We start from the raw sequence: 17,862 nt of genomic DNA, 5'->3' as shown, positions 1-17,862 counted from the left end.
AATCCCATTAACACACAAACCAACACAGTTCTTTTTATAGAAACATATTTTTATTGCTGTCAATTTCAGACTGTATTCAATATCATATCTTACCGTGCACATAATTAAGAATGCACTTATATAGTTCGATGGTAATTATATTGACAGTATTCATAATACTTTTTTTAGTTTTTTGTGAATAATAAATTATAGCTGATTTTTTTCCTTTTTTTTTGGTCTTTCTGTTAAGGTCGTCATTGCCGGTCCAACACAAGTTACATCACAGTTCGTTAAATTAGAACATTCTTGAACACTCTTCCAAGGAAAGTGAATTCATACAAGTAAAATTCAGAAATACCGTATGATCAAACGTCTTTGTAATTTTTTTTTTCTTTTTGAAATTTTAAAACCGCAAGGTATTCATCTCGCATTTATTACTAGAAACACCTATCTAACTGTATCAACTTCTAATCAAGAAATTCTGACACCGAAAAAACAGCTCAGAAAATTTCAAGTAGTGCACTAATTTATGTACAGTATTAATTTTAGAAAAAAGCTACCTAAGTTCAGGATTGATTTGCTAAAGAAAATATAAATAGTTTTTGTTGCATATTCAAAGTTTGGACTTTGCTCCCACACATTCACTTCATCCTCATAATCACATCTTAGCCTCCTCTTTTTCCATGCATTCCTATATGTTTACCAACCATTCTGTCCCTCTTTTTCGTCCTCCTAGAACGCGAAGTGTGGTGTTCAACCTTGTTTTGTCTTTTCATATTCTTTGCGTTAGGCCTAGTTGACCCCTTTTTCGGCTGTTCTACAAGCTTACGTTTGGAGATGAGCTCCAGCTGTTCCTGAAAGCGCACAGAGCGACGAGCAGACCTGCGTTCTACAGCTTGTTCGTGGTCAGCTTGCTGGCTAGCCTCTCTTGATGAGGAGCTAGAGGCTTGAGTGGTAGAAGATATCGTTGAGCGAGGGCCGTAAACAGACATGCTAGGGTGTTCAATAAGGAGGTTTTCCAAGGGATTAGTTTCGAGGTTCGCCCCAGAAATGTCTCCTGCATCGAAGCAAGATGGCGGGGTAACATACCAGCTTTCTTCGACGCTTTCTGGAACCGCCACAGCATCTTTTTCACGCTGGACTTGGTCTGAAATTGAAAAAAAATGTGATTATCCGAACTTTTTTCTACTTACGAGTTTGGAATATGATCTGATGAAATCCGGGAGTGATGTAATGGTGGTGAAAACAATGTCAAGGGCGAAGGACCGTGACAACGAAATATAATATTGGAGATAATATTATTTTAAATTTTTTTATGATGAAGAATACAAGTAACATTTTTATTATAATTACTGTTAATTCTGGCTTAAATTGTACCTTTAGGCTTTTCAACAGAAGCCAAGTCGACCAAAATCCATCCTTCTTCCGACCTGTTGTCTTCGATGTTCACAGGGCAATCGTGAACAACTTGGTCATCTTGCTCCCCCCAAAAATAACTAGTAAGACTTGAAAACATGATTATTGGTCGCTTTTACTCGAAATAATCAAACCTATAGAAGGAATAAAGAACACATCCGATCAAGGTTCTGCATAACAACTAGCGTTACTTCGTATACACAATGCAAACAGCTGAAAACATACGTACGTACAAAAAAAAAATTTGGTGCACGAAATCCAAAGATCTAAAAATACTTGTTTCAGTTAAGGCTTGCGGGCACTCACCTTTGAGTAGAGTTAAACGAGTGTTTCGTAGATCCTAACGATGATGTTTATTTGGCTAAAAAGTCCGCCAAAATCCGTTGACAAGAAAGCTTGCTTGCCTTGCTATTCTTGGCTTGTGATGGGCGAGATTATGTAGGGAGCTATTTCGCTCGATTTTCTTTACGATGCACTAAAAATTAATGAATTGTTTAAAAGAAGGGCTTCCTTTTCTTGCGTTCTATCAGCTTGAAACGAAAAAACAGCGAAATTGTTAAGCTTTGGGCGATATCTAAGCGCCAAAAAATTAGTGATTACGACTTTCTTTTCAACTGCGAAATAAAAATTTGGGAAAACTCTTGTGTTTATGTTGACATTCTGTCAAAGTCCGTCAAGCCGAGTGATAAACCAATCAAATTTAGTTCCGGTTGCCAAATAAGGAGCTATTATGTCATAAATGTTAATCAGCACGTGATCAAGTAATTTTCCTTCTTATTTACATAAAAATCAAAACAAAACACAATCTATTTCCGGTGCGTACTGAGGGAAAAACCTGAATAAAACCACATTAAAATATACCTTGACGGATTCTGTAATATCATTTTATTCTCTCATAAATATCTCTTCGATATCTAATTTCAAAATCTCCTCGTGATGGTAATTCGAGGTTTAGTGCACGATTTTCGAACAAACTGATAAAGCCTCATAATGAATGCAAACATATTTGGTTAGTGGTCGAGAGAATCAACGAATCGAAAAAGAAAGCGTTTCTACATTATACATTTAATTTTTAGAAATGTTCAAAAATCCCTTGGTAACATAAGAATTTTGATGGAATACGTAAGTAAATACTGGAAACAAGTTTTTTAAACCGGGATAATATCTAATATACGTCATCAGGAGTTATAAGGCATAACATATTGCCATGGCAACTGTCTTCTGACGACGCGCGTCATCGAAACTATGGGTTTCTTAAAAATAATAAGGTAAAGGGGTAAGAAAGGAATAAGTTGTAATCTTGTCTCAGGTTTTATTCCATTAAAAGTAGATGAAATCGTATCTTCGATTCGCTTTATTCACAGCTTTTCTCACATATGGCATTCCCGTTCCAATTTCCAAGCTGATAAAGCTCGTGATTTACACTCTAGATAATTCTAGTCTTTTTTCCTAAATCCTATTAAAAAGTAATGCCATAAAGATCATGAATCTTTAATTTTTTTGTGAGACTGAATGCGTGTCAAACTGATTATTTTTAACCGACGCTTGATGTCCTCGATACCCGTTCCTCGATACCCGTTCCTCGATACCCATCATGCATTCCTGTCGAAGGCGTCAAAAAATAAACATGGCGTCGAATGGCGTCGATTGGCATCCTGTCGAAAAATTCCGGGGAAATAATGCTGAACATGAATGATTTTTGCTCTTGACAAGCTCGTAACTACGCCAACGCTTAAAAACCAAGCTTGCTACATATGTCTTCAAAACTTTTAGAGAAATTATCTCCTCCAACGGATGCTGAGGAGCTGGATAAAGAGCTTGGTTCGTGTGATGACTTGGACAGTCTACCTTCAACTATGATGTTTAATGGCAGATTAGTTATGATAAAGGAGGATGGATACTCACCTTCACAGCCGAATAAAGGAGAAGGTTGGTACAGTGTAGAATCTTCGAGAATCTATTTATTTATTTTTTTAAATTTTGACGGGCTCTGACATGCCATATGCAACATCCACAATATGAATAGTTTCGTAATCAGCTTGGTACCTATCGTCGTTTTATATTTCATGCTTTTATTATCTGATTTTAGCAATATCTTTTATTCCATCCCTTCTTACTTTCTTCTTTCATAACTATGTCGTTGAATTCTCTTGTGTGTAAACAATTTTTGGTGTGATTATTTATCGTAGTATTGCATGGAAACCATTGCACGAATATTAGATGTTCTTAACCTTGTTTGACTTGTAGTAACTAAAATCCATAGCCAGCGACGGATAAATTAGTTGAATTTTTACTACAGTCCGATAGATATTTGCTTACTATCTTTTTATTTCTTTTTTAGAAATATTCTTCTAAATAATATGACTCTCAACTATTTTAATTGATGTCTAAATTTGAATTAACATTCTCAGACGTTTGATAGACAATAGTTTGGTTGCTGTTATTACATCATCTCTAAAATATTTTACTACTAACAAGTTAGTAGTCTACTTATTGGGGTATAGCATATTTTACGTTGCTAATAATGATAATTATAGCAATAGTATGAGATGATAAAAAAAATAATAGCAATAATGATAAAATAATGACAATAGCAATAATAATAAAATAATGATAATAACAATATTATTAGATAATAATAATAAATAATAATAATAATAAATAATGCTGATAAAAATAGAACCCCCTAAATGAAAACTATACAAACCCCCTAATTAGATTTTTTTTTATTCATTTAACTACAGGCCTTTTTTGGTTCCGTTCACTTGTTTGAACCATCTTTTTTAGTAAAAATCCTGGATGCAATCCATCCCAGTATTTTCTGCTTATTGGTGTCAGTCCATTGATTATGCCAAGACGGTTAGCTTTCATTCACATTGGCCAAAAGGAGCTTCTGAATTATAAAACAATAGAACAAGGCATTTTAACACAATAGATTTGTTTTAAGTCCTTTTGGCAGATGTGAATGAGTGCTAACCTGCCAGGACATGGTGGCAAGATAAAGTTTAATGTCACTATATAAATAATTAATAAAAATAATTTATAAAAATCAGCTTATTTTCATATATGATTATCATGTCTGAAAATGTTTTTAATAATACAGAAGATAACACTAGTTGATTAGATTATCCTTTGCAGGAATGTTCATGGGCAGCCCTAAAAAATTCTCCCCACAAAGGATTTTTAGGATCGCCCCTAAGGAGGTCGACCTGCTAGGGATAGACACCTGTTACCTTCTTCTCAGTTACTAGTATTTTAAGACCCTGAGTGTTGGTCTGGCCCGGACTCAAACTTCTATCTCCATATAACAGACACCTGCTATCGTCTCCTCAGTTACTAATATTTTAAGACCCTGAGTGTTGGTCTGGCAGGGACTCAAACCTCTATCTCCATATAACAGACATCTTCTACCTTCTCCTCAGTTACTAGTATTTTAAGACCCTGAGTGTTGGTCTGGCTGGGACTTGAACCTCTATCTCCATATAAAAGACAGATGCTCTTACCAGTTAAGCTAATCAGTTGGTGGCTTTGCACAACCATAGTCAAACCTTAGACTTAGCTCATGCAGTGGCTAAGAGTCTCAACTAGTGGAGTTCACAAAATTTCTCATAATTTCTCTGAATTTCCCTGAATTTCCTATATATTTGTTTTAATAACACCCTGTTTATAATACATACACTTTCTTTGGTCCCTTAAGTGCATAATACTTTTAAATGTGAACATTTTATCTGATTTTTTTTCCTTGAGCCCATAATTAACCTTGAAAATAATATTCCTTTTTGGCATATTACATATTTTTGGAAGTATTTGAATTTGATAATTACATTAAAATAAAATGGAGTTAAAGTTGGAACATTCATAATCTGATTTTCCCTTGAACTCTATATATTTCACATTTTAATAGCTGACACCATATTTGGATAAATATTGTGTCACAATTAAAAAGATTACATTGAGCTGTACATTTGAGAATACTCTTATAAGGAAATTGAAACCATGCTTTCAGTTTCTTTGATCATGTTTACATGATTTGGCAGTTGTAATAAGACTTATATACAATTTCACAACAAAAAAGAATTATACTTGATCGTGCAGTGACTATTATACATCATGGAACTTAGGTCCCATTTTGCATGTAGGTATATTTATGAATGATTATTGGGCACTATTCATGTCTGTTTGCTAACATTTTTGCTTACTACAATTCTGATATTTGCTTCAAACCATTATTGACTAGTACTGTATGTTACCCAGAATAGACCCATTTACCTTGGGTTTTTATGACCGTTATATTTTCTCAGTTCATACCATGTGTTGTTCACTTCAGATTTTGTTTGAGTTGTATTCATATTCATGTTTCTTTGACACTTTGGGAAGACATACTCGACCAAGGTCATGATAGCTCTTAACAGTAATTCAACGGATAAATTTGTGGTCCTCTTTTTTAAGTGTTGTTGTTGTTTTTAAAATCCCTCTAATTAATTAGGGAAGGGACAGCCACAGTCATTCGAGCCACATGAAGGTCAAACCATTTGTAATTACAAAGGCAGCACCTTCTCCTCAGTTATTTTAAGACCCTAATTGTTGGTCTGGTCAAGGCTTGAAGCACGACCTCCCGCACAACAGATCCAAAGTCTTACCTTACTGAGCTGACCGGGTGACAGTTAATTTACAACTTTTTGTTATAAAAAATAGGTGCCTTACGTGCTGACTAAAGCCTAACTAGGCCTTGAAGCTGTTAGGTATGACAGGAAAAAATAATTCAGTGTACATTAAACATTTCTGTTACATTACCTTATTTAATAATTGGGTTGTTCTACTTACAAAGGTAGCTTTACTTGAGTCTGATGTGAAAGTTATAACAACTAGACATAAAAACCTGTGAAGTTCATATTATGAGAGAGAACCTGAATTGTAATAAAAAAGCTGCACCAGTTTTGTTTTTTAATAGCTTTTTTAATCAAAAATTTAAATCTATTCATACTGTAAGGCAACATGGTCCATGTTGGATATGATGTCTAACTTGCTTTCTTTATTTTCTGTCATATTCAGTTGTTTTTGAGGAAGAGGATGAGAGCAGTGATGTAGATGAACTGGATTTCCCTGTCGATAGTATTTCAAGAGGCTTTAGTATAAGCAAACTTAGTCAAGATCTCAGACCAAAAGTCAGGTTTGAAATTGTCTCAACGAGGGTTTGTGAGGAAGGCCGCAACAAATATGTTGTGAGTATATATGTTAATATTATCTTTGTAATGTTCAAAAGGTTAAATCATCAAAGTTAAGATTCAAAAGCCCTGCCCTCCCTTCATTTTTTTTACAAGAATAACACATTATTTTATCTAGTAAGTTTGATTTCTTTTTTGATAAAAAATTGAGATTTTACCACATTTGTGGATTTTCTCGCTTTCTGATTGGTCTAGAGCCGGGGGAGATAGCAGGACATAAATTACGATAAATTATGTCAGCAAAACATGTGCACACTTGAAACTGTTTTTATTTCAAATTTTACCCTCGTTTTCGCAGTAAAATAATTATTTTTAATTTTCTGTGGTAAAAAAACAATTTCCTTAGATACGCGTCGTGAGTCCACAACATTTTGATGGCTAGATAAAGAGGACATACCACAGAAAAGTAGAGGAAATCAGTTAATAATATTAGCCCCCTCCCCTCTTAAAAAAATGCTCCTTAGCCCCCCCCCCCCCCTTCAATATGGTGCTCATCCCTCCCTGTATGAGAAATTACGATACATGAAGTCATATTGTAGTGAGACGTTTGACTTAATAAAATTACTAATTCATTTAGAATTTATGAAACAAGGATGTATGTAAGCTCTAAATCTACCACGGTTTGTTTGTGTTGTGAAGCGCCTAGAACAGATTTGGATAGACGCTACATAAATGTTATATTATCATTATTATATTATTATTTCCTAGTGACCTTAAAGAGTGAACCAAAATCTTGTAGACTAAACAGAGTTCAGTCAAGTTTTAGATATTTTTTAATTGAACGTTTCATACTTCCTTGAAAGCAATGTCCTTGAGGCTAAGTCAGCAGAATAAAATAGGTGTGAGTCAACCCAAGGTGATTTGCACTCAACTTGCTGAAGGCCAAGGTCAAACACACTCTAGAAAATTATGCCAAAAACAGTATAATACTTGCACATTTGAGCAACATTTTCAAAAAGGCAGAGAGACAAAAGCGCTAGGGTTGCGGCCAAACAACAAGTTTCCGTTGTCTTTACCTCCATTTCTATATCTATTCATGGACAAACGCATTTCTTGGAACACCAGGTCAAGGTTAACCTTGGCCAGTAATGGTATTCAAATAGAATAGAAATTAAGCAGAGGATAAAATAGAGAGAATTGGGCGGGTAGTTGGATTTTTGCTGTTTGGGTACCGCATCGTTGAGGCATTTTTACATTCCTTTTCTTTGACTCGCTTTCTTTTACTTTCGTAGCTCTACTCTATCATGGTAGTGAAAACAGACGGCCTGGACAGCGATAAAGCAGTAGTCGAAAGACGTTATTCTGAATTCACAAATCTCTGCAAAGAACTCAAGAAAGTGTGCCCAGAGTTGATTTCCAAAGTACGACTTCCTAAAAAAGTTTACGGGTCAAAGAACTTTGATGGTGAAGTCATTCAGTCGAGATGCCGCGCATTTGAGAAGTTTTTATCTTACATCTATACAAATGATAGCGTGCGTAATGCTACTGCTTTCAAAGAATTTTTTTATCTTCCTGATTTGAGACAAGCATGCTCCGATATTCGTGGAGGAAAATGGACCGACAGTTTAAGACTTCTTACGAACTCTTTACACCTTCAGCAAAAGCTTGGAGACGGGATACCAGAAATAGTAGCTACGTTAGGGAGTATGGTAGTGGCTTATGACAAAATTGCCCGCTTTAAGGAAGCTGAGCAGTATGCCGAAGCTGCCCTAGAGTTGATTGGCAGCAATGTCTCCAGTTCATATTTGATTCCACTTTTAAATACGAGGATTGAGTTGTGCTGGAGGTTGGGAAAAGAAAAAAAAGATGCCGAGAAAAGACTCGCAACTGTTCAGAAAATTAGTGGGATTGAAGTGGAACATGCCTTCACTTTAAGAGAATTAGCTGTTCATAGATATAGTGACGTTTTCGATTAGAAATATGTATATATATTTAGAATTATAATTTTGTACATTCGAGAAAATGCCTGACCAATGAACAGAAGCATCGAATAATGATCATTTTTTTAAACCATTTTTTCTTTTTCCTTTCCTCTCCTTGCCTTCCTTTCCTTTCCTTGTTTCTTTTCTGTCGTTTCTATGTTTTTATTATCATTTTATTATTACTGTCTTTCTTTCTTTTTAGATTTTACTCAAAAGTGAGTAACAGGGCACAAATACTATATCTGCGAAACAGTACTATTTTAAAACGGTCCAAATGGCACAGTATCTATTGATTTCCATTATTGTATGATTAGTCTCTAACAGTGAAAGTGAAAATATTGAATGAGTGTCTACTACCTTGCATTAAAATGGCTTCCCATTGTCTTTTAGTAATTCACCCAATCACAACGCGTAGTTGCGACTACGGTAAGATACGGTACCGCTACCAATTTGTCGTATCGTATCCCACTCATACGAAAACTGCTCTATCTTCGCTCATTATTCGATGCTTTACTGTTCAGGAAATAGAAAATCCTTCTGAAATACCTGTATATAGTAGTCAGTATATAATTGACTTAATAAGGACTCCACTACATATTTTGTAATGTAGATGTCTTAACATGTTTTATAAAGAAGATTTTGAAAATATATTTGTTATATTTTGCCCCAGTTAAAGTATCTCTTAGCAAAATAATATTTTTCCTATGAAATGTGTTTTTGTCACTCGTTAAAGATGTATGTGTTAAGTGTATGCTACATCGAGTGTATAAGCGGAATAATAATTCGTTTTCTAAGAAATAAACTTCTGCTACATGATTTAGAAATAAAACTATTGGAATTTGCATTTCTCCATAAACCAGCAGAGGGTGGGTGGCGAAGTGTTAAATAAAATTACGGGTCGGTAAAGGTAATTATAGTCATATGCATCATTGTCGTGCAACGTTGTTGAAAGATATTTCGAGGGACATAACAGGTAACAATTTTCTCCATAACGAAACGATAATAATAAACTCTACTCGGCCAAATTCTGCATAGGACAATAAGAACTCGCATGTCGCTGGGTGAGAATAACACTCCATTTCCATTACGCCCAATGTTACGGAGGCGGCCCACACGATTTAATCTATTACCGTGTTACAGCTGAAATGTTACTTTATATTGCACGTTAATGAAGACTCGCAACAGAGTTCAGCGCTTGCGTTCAAAGTTGCTGGTGACGGAACTTGACATGTAGGAAACCATACATGAGGAAATTCCACCCAAGTCTGTGGCCAGAGGTACGCAAAAAATAACGTCATAGGGTGAGAACCGCAAGTCATTTGTCATTAGCGCTGCAGACTCTGACATGAAATTTCTTGCGCGTAATTTGCTGCTAATCGAGCTGTTCGATAAGTTCAAAAGATGATAATTCTTTCGCGTAAGAGACTACTAAATTTGTTTCACGTAATGCCGCAAAGGAGTTCACACGATGAAACTCGTGCACAACGTTGCTGAGTCGTTAGATAAGTTCAAACTATGAAAGTTGTTGCGCGCAACGTTGTCGAGTTGCAGATGAGTACACACGATTAAACTTGTTGCGCACAAATTCACGCAATGAAACTTCTTGCGCGCAACGTTGCAGAGTTATAGATACGTTCAAGACATGAAATTGTTGCGCGTAATGTCGTAGATACTGTAGGGGCAACGAAACATTACAGAGGAGTTCACACGATGAAATTTGTTGCGCGCAACGTTGTTGAATGGTTAAATAAGTTCAAAAAATGAAATTCGTAGCGCGCAACGTCGCTGAATGGTTAAATAAGTTCAAACAATAAAATTTGTAGCGCACAACCTTTCTGAATAGTTAAATAAGTCAAAAGAATGAAATTCTTTTCGCGCATTGTTGCTGAATAGTTAAATAAGTCCAAAAAATGAAATTGACAATACATTGCATTGCGGGACTGTTTTATGAGACAAAATAGACGCCATATTGGATGTCCCCTAAAACTGTCCCTCAATGCACTGTGATGCCAATTTCACCTAATTTTGTTCCTCAACCTCGGAACGGCCACTAGTTTTCAAACTAATTCTGCACAGTAGTCACTAAACAACAAAGCGTTCTTACTGTTAAACTTTTATTTCTATTGCAGTGCAATTACACACATTCAATAGTTTCACTTGATTTTAAACCCCAGTTGAATTGTGCTAGTCATCGACAATTAATAAATATATATCTTACAAATATGTGACTTGCTACCCCTATAGATATGAATTATTGAATACATTCCTAGATTATATTGTCCACTTATTGTAGTTTACACCTCTTGTCATTTTATTAGTTACGGCAGCGCACCTGAAGTCCTACACTTAAGTATTTACTTCAAATGAATATTGACTTCTGGTAATCAACCTTTTGGAGGTTTGATTGAAATGTTCATGGACTGCAGTTCATTAACAAAATAAAAAATGTAAAAGAGGAAACTTCACCAATTAAAACTATTTTCCAAATCTGTACCTGTGACAGTTAATTACGTTAAGAAACTAAAATTACATGTAATATAGTGTTGCATGCTGTGTGATGAAAGTGTTCCCGTAATTTTGAACCTTTATAAATATGTTAAGTCCAGGGACTGTGGACAGGGCAGGACTGTGGAGAATATATACTTCTCCCCCCTCGCCCTTAAAAATATCTTAAAACTGAAACAAGTCGTGTGATTTGTGATAACTATTCCCTCCCCCCATTTATCAAAACTCTGCTCCACAGTCCCCGTAGTCTATTGCTCAGTATACTGAGTGATAAGTTAAATTATTATGTGATATCTTTTTTTTTTTTTTTTTTTTTTTTTTTTTGAGATGTGAATTCTAAATGTGCAATTGCTGGATTTTATTGATTGCTAACCATTAAAATTACCATATTTTCTATTGTATAGGTTGGTTTGGTGTATAAGTTTCAGAGTCTTAGAAATGAGAGAAAAACTTTGACAACAGTCTATATCAAAAAACTTGTCCAAAGAGCATCAACTAAAGACAGATATGATTCAGTGAGAGTATTTTTCATATGGAGTAATTTTTTTCTTAAACAACAAATAATTATAAGTCTGCTCTGGCAAATTTTTTTGTTTGCTGGAAAAATCTCTGTACATAGTACGTTGAAGGAAATTCATAAATTTCAAAGATTATATCTAAAAAAAAACCACATCATTTTAAGAAAGAAACAAGATTCATTCGTCTGTCTGAATTAAGAGTGTGATGAATGTATATATGATTTTATATGATATAAAATTATAACGTAGCTGTGTATGAGTGCATATAACATAAATTATGATGGATATCATATTACTACTGTAGTAATATAATATGTTGAACACCACTAAGTAAAATTAACTCTACTTGCAGATTTTCCTTGGACAAATTTTTGACAATACTGTCTTATGGTGGTGTCACTACCCCTCTTTAAGGAATTTTTGCCCTCCATTTTAGCTGCAGCCTTCATGGAGGAAGAGAAAAAAGATCTCTGCTTGCTGTGCAGTTATGTTGTCATGGCTTCCTAATCAACCAGCAGGTATATTTCAATTCCTTCATAAAAATATTTTAGATGAAATTATATGAGAGTGGGATAAATACATGACTGTTTGTACTGTTAGCTTCAACTTGTAAGACTGATCTATATTAGCCTGCGTAGCAGTGCTTTGGGTAGAGGGGAGTGGAGGTCGGTCCCAGTCCCTTTCTCCTTCCCTCTCCAAAGTGCCACTATGCAGGCTAGATTGATATCTGCTTTACAGTGATTTACTAAAAGGCGACTGGGTAACCACAACAACACATGAACAAGAAATCTAATTTCAACATACATCTCACAGAAGAAAGATGATGTGAACAGGAACTATTATTACCTTAAATTATTCAATCATGACTACATTCCTTGCAAATTAACTTGCTTTGTCTTTGTTTGGATACGTATGGAATGGATAGTCCCATAACTTGCTGGATATGCCAAAGCCTGTCATTATTAAGCAATAAATAAACCATTAATAAATAGGTCTTACTTGGGTGTATGATGTAATGTTGTCCCATTTCAAAACCATGTGTCATTCTCTTGAGAACAAGAATCTGAGTTGTGTTTTTCATTTTGCAAAGTAATGACACTCTAGGGGATGACGTGGTCTGAAATGGGTCAGGTCACAGGTTTGATGGAAATTCTGCAATACCATGTGTCAATAGAGTTTGGTTTGATGTCTCTCCCTTCATGATCACATGCCCTAAGGGTTTCTCTCTGGTGTACTTAGAAATATTAATTGTAGTGGAAGTGAGAGTCAAGTGTGTCCTATACAGTACACATATTTATAAGCATTAGCCTCGGGTCAGAGGGACTTGGCAACATTTTGGCCGCATATGAAGAAAACAAAAAGATTTATTTATTTAATAAAATAACATAAATCATCATGATTATGATTATAATAGATTAATATGTGTTTCAAAGAGATTTAACTTACCCATCTGTTGGTCTTCAAAGTGGTGTTGAACATGGTATTTTTTGAGGTTATAGAAGTAGCCACCTTGAGCAGGCGAGCCATGGTGAAGGTAGTAGTGTATGCAATCATAGAAAACATAGCCTAGAAGGCCCCCAGAGAAGATGGCATGAGCACAGCCAGGGGACATTGTACAACTAAACAAAGCATAGAATCCTATCGCAAAGACTGAAGCAGCCACTGGTGGAAACACAAGCCTGGCTCCATCAAATGGGACCTGAATAAATTAATGAAAACAAAAGAGATCAGATGTTACATGGACATAAATATTGCGCTGACTTTTAGATTAAAGTATTACACCTTTTGCTGTCCAATAACAGAAAATATACTTCATTCATGTTGACTGTTGCATCAATAAGGTGGACATACTTTCATTAATGTCACAATAAACTTCATTAGTGTTGAATAGGCTTTCAATAACGATATTTAAATATACATGAACATTCAACAGCATCAACTTGACAAACAATAGCATGAACAGACATTCATGGAGATGAAATGTATTTTCTTTTACACTTAATGAAACTTCAATAACACCATTGACAAACAATTGCATTCATGGACAATCATTTAGCAAAAATAGTAAATTCATTAATGCAATTAGAGCAACATGGACAGTCAAAGCCACGTTTATACAATCATGAGCATCAACGTTATATTCTATAGCGTGGTTTGACAAACATTTGCATGATTCAAATGAACAATAAGAGAAATAGAATGATCATTAGTGATGTTCTTTTTTTATCACTTTGGAGAATGTAATCCTCCAAAAAACGAAAAACAAAACATTGGTTTCAATTTTGTTATGTAAAAATTATTTGTTCTCTTATATATTAACCTTGTGATGCTGGCCATGAAGGAAAAAATGAAATGTGATCCAAAATGGCGAGTCAGCAGGTGGAAGCAGGTGGAACAGAAATCTGTGCAGGATATACTCAACCAGCGACCACAGAAGACAACCAAGAATGAACAACGAAGAGAAGACAGCTAGGGCCACAGGGAAAGATGGAGTCTCATAGAGGCTAGTATACTCTTTATTAAGGTGATTGAGACCCAAAACTGAAGTGTAGAGAACCACTGGGATCCAAATGAGGGGGACAAAAAACCATGGCGTTCGTGAAAAGAATTCTACAAAATCTGAATGGAAAAGGCGGAGGGGTCGGTCCACAGGTGAGTGGACCCATTTGAGGTAATCAGAACCTAACTTTCCAACTTGAGCAAGCATTGGTTTGCTCCAATCAACCATGTCCTGAAAAAATAAGAAAAATGAACATCAAAAAAGGGACTTTACACCATCACATGATGGCAGCCATGACAGGAGGAGGGAACAATAGAATCGGCTCTAATCTGATTTACATGAGAAATAATTCAAGTTCCCAGGAGTAAAAGACTATTGTTGTGTCTCCGGCCATGCCTTTGCACCATCACATGATGGCAGCCATGACAGGAGGTGAGAAATTGACTATGGTCTTACTTGATTTACATTATTGGAAAAAAATTCAGGTTCCCAGGGGGGAACACTATTGTTGTGCCTCCTGTTAACTGCCATCACTTGATGGTGCAAAGCCTTTATATAATTAATACATATATTTAGTAAACATTTATCATCTAATTTTCCAGTTTTAATCCTAAAGAGGAGTTTGAGCAGATAGTCCCCCACTGTGGTCCGAGTTAAGAGTATGCATTTTTCATGAAAAGAGATTGATTTCATTTGTTTTGCCCTATATTGGTATAGCTGCTGTGAAGTGCTCCACTAGTTTTTTTAAACTTAGCCAAATAATATACATGTGAAGTTTCCTCCTTATAGAAATGTAAATACCATCCATCCATTATACTACCGTGAATGAATGTCTTTGCATTTTTATGTTGAGGTTCTTTTCAAATGCTTTTAAAGTTACAGTTGAGTGCACAGGCAAACTACTTAATTTGAAATGTAAACTATCTTTCTTAAATCAATGAACTATATCAAGTGGAATGTGGAAAAAATACTTAATGTTATTACATGGCACCAGTAATTTAAAAATATGAAATAAACCTAGTGTTTCTGACAATGACACTTGATGATTTGAACTACTTTAAATCTTACTGTCTCTTTATTTTCAAGCTTTTGTTAAATTTAATGAGCTTTTATATTTATGTACACAATGAATATTCAAGCCTTGAGTGGTTATAGTCTAGATAGACTAGAAGATTTTTTACCTTAATGAAATTATGTCTAAAATAAAACACCAAAAAAAGATTAACCAAAATATTATGTTTTAAGCTGTAAAATTCGATTACACATAAAATCAAACTTTTATTAAGCCACACCTATGTTCATTGTGAATTAGCCAGTTAATCAAGCTAAAAAGCAATGCAAAACCCCTCTCTGGGAAGCTGCAACTAGCTACTAAATAGAGGTAAAAGCTTGTTAATAGAATTCTAATGTATACAGAAAGGTTTCCTTACCTCTCTCCATCCATCAACACACACATTATCAAGGTTAGCTTTGTCAATCTGTTTCTTCTCCTGAAAGAAAAGGTTGCTTAATTAAGATCTTTTATATTAGAATCATCAAGTTTTCATAACAAATGAGTGATAGCTTTTCATATTACACTTAAGTTAATAATATCAATACAAAATTTTCTAACAGTAAAAATTGATAGTATCCAGGTACAAAATTAAGGTGTACTAGTGTGTACTCTGAGCTACATATGTTTATAATTATTATAAATGCCAGAAACCATTACAGATAAATAATTGCGACCACACATTTAACCAGCATAGCACTGGTTGACAGCAGAGCACCCATCATATAAATCTTTGCCTATAAAAACATATATCTCTGACAAAACTTGAGTTGTGTCATCTTCAAACAGCATGAAACAGTTAATAAATCTGATGGAAACATGGTGTGATTCCACAAATGCTTTACAACAACTTAGTATTTGAATGTTTTCAAGATTAACTTGTACGATCAAGAATGAAATAGGTAAGGGGACTTAAAAAACAAAGACTAAACTTCAGGAACAAGGCTTCAGACTGCCCTGGCCTGTCCACATAATTTTAATACACATGTTATTACATAATAATATAGCTGGCTTTTAAAAAAATGGTGCATATCAGGATCCTTCCAGTCTGCCAGTCTGGCAAGAAAAAAATTAGATTTTGACTTTGATAAAATGTTGGTTTTTTTTTGGGAAGCCGATAAATTTGCTATATAGAATCACAGTTTTAAAAATTTGTTAAGGCAGGTTTATAAACGTTATACAAACACGAAGTTAACTGATACCAATGGAAATATTAATTTCAATATTCAAGGTATTCACTTTTGAAAGCCAAAGACAAAAATTTATGCAGAAAAAAAGTTTTCTGAAAATTTATCAAAAACTCTTAATCGTTGGTGGTATATACATAACACGTTGTTTATTTTCTACGCCGACTCATGACGTCCATGAATGAAAAACTACACAATGTAAAGCAACATGGTCATGCATTGAGTTGCCCCAAAATGGAAGAGACAGCTGATTGTTTCGTCTTTAGTTAAGCGTTTATTATTATTTGCCCAGGTATCTTCTAATATCTTATAATTCCTCTTTTTAAGCACAAAATGGTTCTCAATTTCTACGTTTTAAGCAAGTTATCTATTATTAAATGGCGATTATAGATTAGATAATTACAGCTAATAAAACTACTCATTCGTTCCATCAACTTTCAAAACAGATTTCAAAAAACACCCACGGCCCAACCAAGATTAAAATTCCATAAGACGATTCCCTACCTCTTCCTTGACCTTCCCAATGTAATATTTCTGCAGCCACCCGTAAGCAATCTTGCTGTGCTTATGAAAGTCTGCAGAGTTCATTATTTCTGTCACATCTTTACCACAGTTTTTCACTAGAATATCCTGACCTCCTGGGTGGCGTTCCAAAAACCCACTAACATCGTATACTTTGCTTGAATGAACAAGCCAAGCATCTCCTTCGCTGGTATGACGAGCGATCTCTTCTAGAGAGTAGTTTTCTGTTCCTTGTGGCTGTGTTTTAGACGCCACGTCGGCCATCTTTCCAAAAGGAACGTCGTCAAGTGCTTCTCAGATTCTTTAACTTGTCCTCTCCGATCATCTGTTATGTCATGTCTTCCCCAGGTCCTTCCATGGCTCTACCACAGGGTAACCAAACAGATGTTTTAAATTTAAAACTCGGGAGAAATTTAAAATTAAAAAAAAATAATAATAAAATACAATTTAATTTCACATATTTAAAATGCTTCAGGCTTCTTTTAAAAGATAAGTAAGAATATTTTTGAGGGAAGAGTTAATGAAAACCGTTATGGGAATGTTTACCACAGGGAACCCAAAAATTATTTTTTAGTCTTCTCAAAATTTTTATAAACACTGGAAAGATCGACTAATATCATCTTTTGTAAACAACTTAAATAAAGGAAACAATTTGAATTTCTATTCATGCTTATATTTTGATTGATCGCATTAGAAAATGTGGGAGCATTGATAAAATAAAAGCTAAGTATATATATAAGTTTTATGCACAAAACATTGGAGGCGATTTAGCTTTACACCTCAATGACTTGAGTATTTGGGTGTTTAGAGCTCATTTTACCCTTGCCAAAATTTAAAATTTTGGATTTCACTTTGTTGTTTGGTTATTTTTTATTGTTTATTTACATTTTTAAATTGTTGGAATATTTTGATTGATGTATTTTATTGCATCTTTTTTCCTTTATAAATAATAATAATAATAATAATATTTATTTATACACGATAAGTTATATACAGCGTAGCTGATGTGGTCGTGTTCTAATCCTAGGTCCTAAGCT

General features: G+C 34.7%; 3 protein-coding genes across 4 annotated transcripts; 1 reads left to right on the top strand and 2 right to left on the bottom strand.

The window, feature by feature from the left end:
* Nucleotides 1–28: 28 nt before the first annotated feature.
* LOC116300720 (tumor protein p53-inducible nuclear protein 2) lies at nucleotides 29–2,038 on the bottom strand. The gene is made up of 3 exons (XM_031709640.2): nucleotides 1,702–2,038; nucleotides 1,357–1,529; nucleotides 29–1,126 (listed from the first exon to the last, which is right to left on the bottom strand). The coding sequence occupies exons 2-3, from the start codon at nucleotides 1,493–1,495 to the stop codon at nucleotides 645–647; spliced, it is 621 nt and encodes a 206-aa protein (XP_031565500.1). The 5' UTR covers nucleotides 1,496–1,529; nucleotides 1,702–2,038; the 3' UTR covers nucleotides 29–644.
* A 973-nt stretch (nucleotides 2,039–3,011) lies between these two features.
* Nucleotides 3,012–9,211, top strand: LOC116300728 (sorting nexin-20). Of its 2 annotated transcripts, none has more exons than XM_031709651.2 (3): nucleotides 3,012–3,324; nucleotides 6,448–6,617; nucleotides 7,853–9,211. In XM_031709651.2, the coding sequence occupies exons 1-3, from the start codon at nucleotides 3,150–3,152 to the stop codon at nucleotides 8,534–8,536; spliced, it is 1,029 nt and encodes a 342-aa protein (XP_031565511.1). In that variant the 5' UTR covers nucleotides 3,012–3,149; the 3' UTR covers nucleotides 8,537–9,211. The 2 variants fall into 2 exon arrangements, with proteins under 2 accessions (XP_031565511.1, XP_088890721.1); XM_089034595.1 differs by lacking the exon at nucleotides 3,012–3,324 and adding an exon at nucleotides 5,421–5,530.
* Nucleotides 9,212–10,639: 1,428 nt separating this feature from the next.
* On the bottom strand, nucleotides 10,640–17,146 carry LOC116300709 (fatty acid 2-hydroxylase). Its single transcript, XM_031709629.2, has 5 exons — nucleotides 16,808–17,146; nucleotides 15,496–15,555; nucleotides 13,886–14,296; nucleotides 13,012–13,264; nucleotides 10,640–12,518 (listed from the first exon to the last, which is right to left on the bottom strand). The coding sequence occupies exons 1-5, from the start codon at nucleotides 17,087–17,089 to the stop codon at nucleotides 12,448–12,450; spliced, it is 1,077 nt and encodes a 358-aa protein (XP_031565489.2). The 5' UTR covers nucleotides 17,090–17,146; the 3' UTR covers nucleotides 10,640–12,447.
* Nucleotides 17,147–17,862: the final 716 nt, after the last annotated feature.

Source organism: Actinia tenebrosa, unplaced genomic scaffold (genome assembly GCF_029948245.1).
Source record: "Actinia tenebrosa isolate PJP-AT-01 unplaced genomic scaffold, QUT_ActTen_1.0 PGA_scaffold2__45_contigs__length_23673736, whole genome shotgun sequence".
Taxonomy (NCBI): Eukaryota; Metazoa; Cnidaria; class Anthozoa; order Actiniaria; family Actiniidae; genus Actinia; species Actinia tenebrosa.
This window is presented reverse-complemented; position numbering and strand designations above follow the sequence as displayed.

Excerpts from the sequence above, each read along its gene's own strand:
- LOC116300728 (XM_031709651.2), top strand. The coding sequence starts at position 3,150 with ATGTCTTCAAAACTTTTAGAGAAATTATCTCCTCCAACGGATGCTGAG. Across the intron at positions 3,325-6,447 it reads ACAGCCGAATAAAGGAGAAG|TTGTTTTTGAGGAAGAGGAT; the intron begins GTTGGTACAGTG and ends TGTCATATTCAG. Across the intron at positions 6,618-7,852 it reads AAGGCCGCAACAAATATGTT|CTCTACTCTATCATGGTAGT; the intron begins GTGAGTATATAT and ends TTACTTTCGTAG.
- LOC116300720 (XM_031709640.2), bottom strand. The coding sequence starts at position 1,495 with ATGTTTTCAAGTCTTACTAGTTATTTTTGGGGGGAGCAAGATGACCAA. Across the intron at positions 1,127-1,356 it reads TTCTGTTGAAAAGCCTAAAG|ACCAAGTCCAGCGTGAAAAA; the intron begins GTACAATTTAAG and ends TTTCAATTTCAG.
- LOC116300709 (XM_031709629.2), bottom strand. The coding sequence starts at position 17,089 with ATGGCCGACGTGGCGTCTAAAACACAGCCACAAGGAACAGAAAACTAC. Across the intron at positions 15,556-16,807 it reads TTGGGAAGGTCAAGGAAGAG|GAGAAGAAACAGATTGACAA; the intron begins GTAGGGAATCGT and ends CTTTTCTTTCAG. Across the intron at positions 12,519-13,011 it reads CTTTGAAGACCAACAGATGG|GCTTTGGCATATCCAGCAAG; the intron begins GTAAGTTAAATC and ends TAATAATGACAG.